At 49.7% G+C, this 2,500-nt stretch overlaps 1 protein-coding gene across 16 annotated transcripts in view; it reads right to left on the bottom strand.

The window, feature by feature from the left end:
* The window catches only part of LOC113804292 (multiple PDZ domain protein), a gene marked incomplete at its 5' end in the record, with an annotated part of 877,687 nt that overhangs the window by 404,970 nt on the left and 470,217 nt on the right, over positions 1–2,500 (bottom strand). For all 16 annotated transcript variants that reach the window (XM_070137891.1, XM_070137892.1, XM_070137893.1 and 13 more), the window contains 1 exon segment: positions 1,016–1,262. In XM_070137891.1, coding sequence (XP_069993992.1) covers positions 1,016–1,262 — 247 coding nt within the window.

The raw sequence follows: 2,500 nt of genomic DNA, 5'->3' as shown, positions 1-2,500 counted from the left end.
AAGAGCTCTCGGCGAGGATGCCTCTCTCTAAGAACGACCATGACAGACAAAAGGGGATCACCTCTCTCCACCACGTATCCTCCGGTGATGATATCAAGGGACGACTGACTGGGGTCGTCTGGTCCCGGTAGAACTACTGTCCTACTCAAGCTGCCAGAACCTAGCCGGCGTAAGGGAGGAAACACAAACACATTTGGTCAAGGCTTGTGGGGAAGACCGTGTTGGGTGGGTGGGTGGGGGGAGGTTGCGGCTTGAGGGGTAAATGCAGTGACAAGGAAAGAAGGAAGGGAGGAGGAAGGAAAGAAGTGATAATGACTGAAACCTTTGTCAGTAAGAAAGATACTAGGGTTAGTAAGCACTTAAGTCTTTAAAAGTACAGCAAGTCTTAGTGGACAAAGTATACAGAATACTCTTATAGGAGAAAAAGGACAAAGAATTACCGTGAACACTGTCAGTGACACAAGCTAACATACAATGAAAAAAATCAGACAGATTTACAGGACTTGTATTAAACGGCAAATGCATCTTCGGGGACGTGATGAACGAGGCAGCACACGCCACGCGCCACAGACCCACGGACGCTGAAATAGGGATCTAACCGAGGGTATATAAACGCTAAGGAATCACTGAAGCACAATTTATGGCTTGCGCACTAAAAAGATAAACTGAAAGAACAATTAATACATAACTAAGAAATAACAATGCGTGTTGGGCTGCTACATAACTGCGTGAGGGTGATTGAGCACGTTCCCCATGTGGTATGAAACGTGGCTTAAACAGAACCTCTTGCTTTCCCCGGCTTCCTCCGTCGCAAAGAGAGAGAGAGAGAGAGAAGAAGGGTACATCGCATTGCGTAAATGAAACATGAATGACGGTAGTTGCCATTTAGTGTTTGGTACGAGGTTAGTGTAAACGTCGGGGGAGAAGCCACATGGAGAATAATCTGATAAAGAAGGGAGCAATGGGAATGAACGGGTGAGCGCAGTCTGAGTGATTGCAACTGCACTATACTCACCTCTCTCGCACACGTATCCTGCAATGGTGATGCCCAGACCCTGGTGGTCCTTCGTCACCTCCACGTCGATGGTCTCCATCTCCGGCAGTGCTCCTTCGACCAGTGCCAGGTCGTCCTCGGTGTAGGTGTGGATGGCAGACTCGCCCTCAAGGGCCCCTGCCTGGGCCGGCTGCTGCTGGAGCTGCGCCTCGGCCACCGGGCCCGGCGGCGACAGGGACGAGGCCGACGACCCGCCCTCGCCTTCAACCTGTGGACAAACGCACGACAAAAGCATTTATTTAGCGAAATGCACAAATGGATTTAAACTTTTAACATACGCAGAGAGTAAGTGATGTATTGTGTTTTATTGCGACGTAATTGCTGTAACAGCATTAGCGACGCAGTAACAGCAGCAATATGTAAAAGTTAGTGTGAGTGTAGGCCCTGCCGCCGATGCACAAGCATAGGCTCTCTCGCCACCGTATTGCAAGCAACTGGAAACTGGAAAAACAGTTCCATTTTGTAATCCTATGAACACCCATTCTGGCCAAAACATACCCTAACATACAAGACGGAGTATTAGCTAAGATCCGATTCTGGCCTCCTTCCTGCAGGGCACTGAGAATCTCATCGATTTTAACCGCGAAATAATGAAAAAACCGAGTAATACCGCGAAGACCCAGGCAGCACTCGCGTCGAGTGTCCGTCAATATGCAAAACGGAAGAGCAAACTCGCTTCATATTTCAGCGACCACGACAGCCAGGGATGGAGATAAAAGCCAAGAAGCCGATAGAGAATAGCGGGGAAAGTTCTTGGGCATCGGCCAGAGCAGACGAAAACCGGGCGACAAATACCTCCTCTACACTCATTAACATCGACCAATACATAAACTGTTCCTGGCTGCCCTCGCCTTCCCTCCTCATCCACGGGGACCGGCCTCATGCGGTGCTTAATAATTCGAGAAAGTATCCGGGTTCCGCTTGGCACGAGCACTTCACTCATTGGTCTTGCCTCATAAACCGGCGGGGTCGATTTTGATGAAGAGTTCAAAGAAAAACTTTCCTTGCAGATATTTTTGGCCGGCAAGAATACCTACCGGCATTACAGGGAACGGGGTTAAAGTCTACGGGTTTATGTAGCCACATTTAACATACTGACCAAGAAATGCTCACTAGTTACCACTCGCAGTTTCCATATAAGTGTTTTAGAGAAAAGCCCCCTGATGCCTTGGTACCGCTCGCCTACTAGTCACCAGACACCATTATTGATAGCCGTCAGTTTCCACTCCCTTCCCAACCCCCCAGCCCCCACATCCTTTCAATGCAGGAAGCCATCATCTATCCTCGATATTTGGGAGATTCCGGCCGAATCCGCGGAGATTTCGAAAATCACATCCCGCGGCTGATACTCTCGGCTTCTTTCGCCCGTCAATCTTCCCGAACTGTTTCAACTGCCGACTCAAGCTGACTCCGCGCGCCCTGTTCGCCTTCACCCTTGCTCCCGGC

This window comes from Penaeus vannamei, chromosome 23, assembly GCF_042767895.1.
Source record: "Penaeus vannamei isolate JL-2024 chromosome 23, ASM4276789v1, whole genome shotgun sequence".
Classification (NCBI taxonomy): Eukaryota; Metazoa; Arthropoda; class Malacostraca; order Decapoda; family Penaeidae; genus Penaeus; species Penaeus vannamei.
This window is presented reverse-complemented; position numbering and strand designations above follow the sequence as displayed.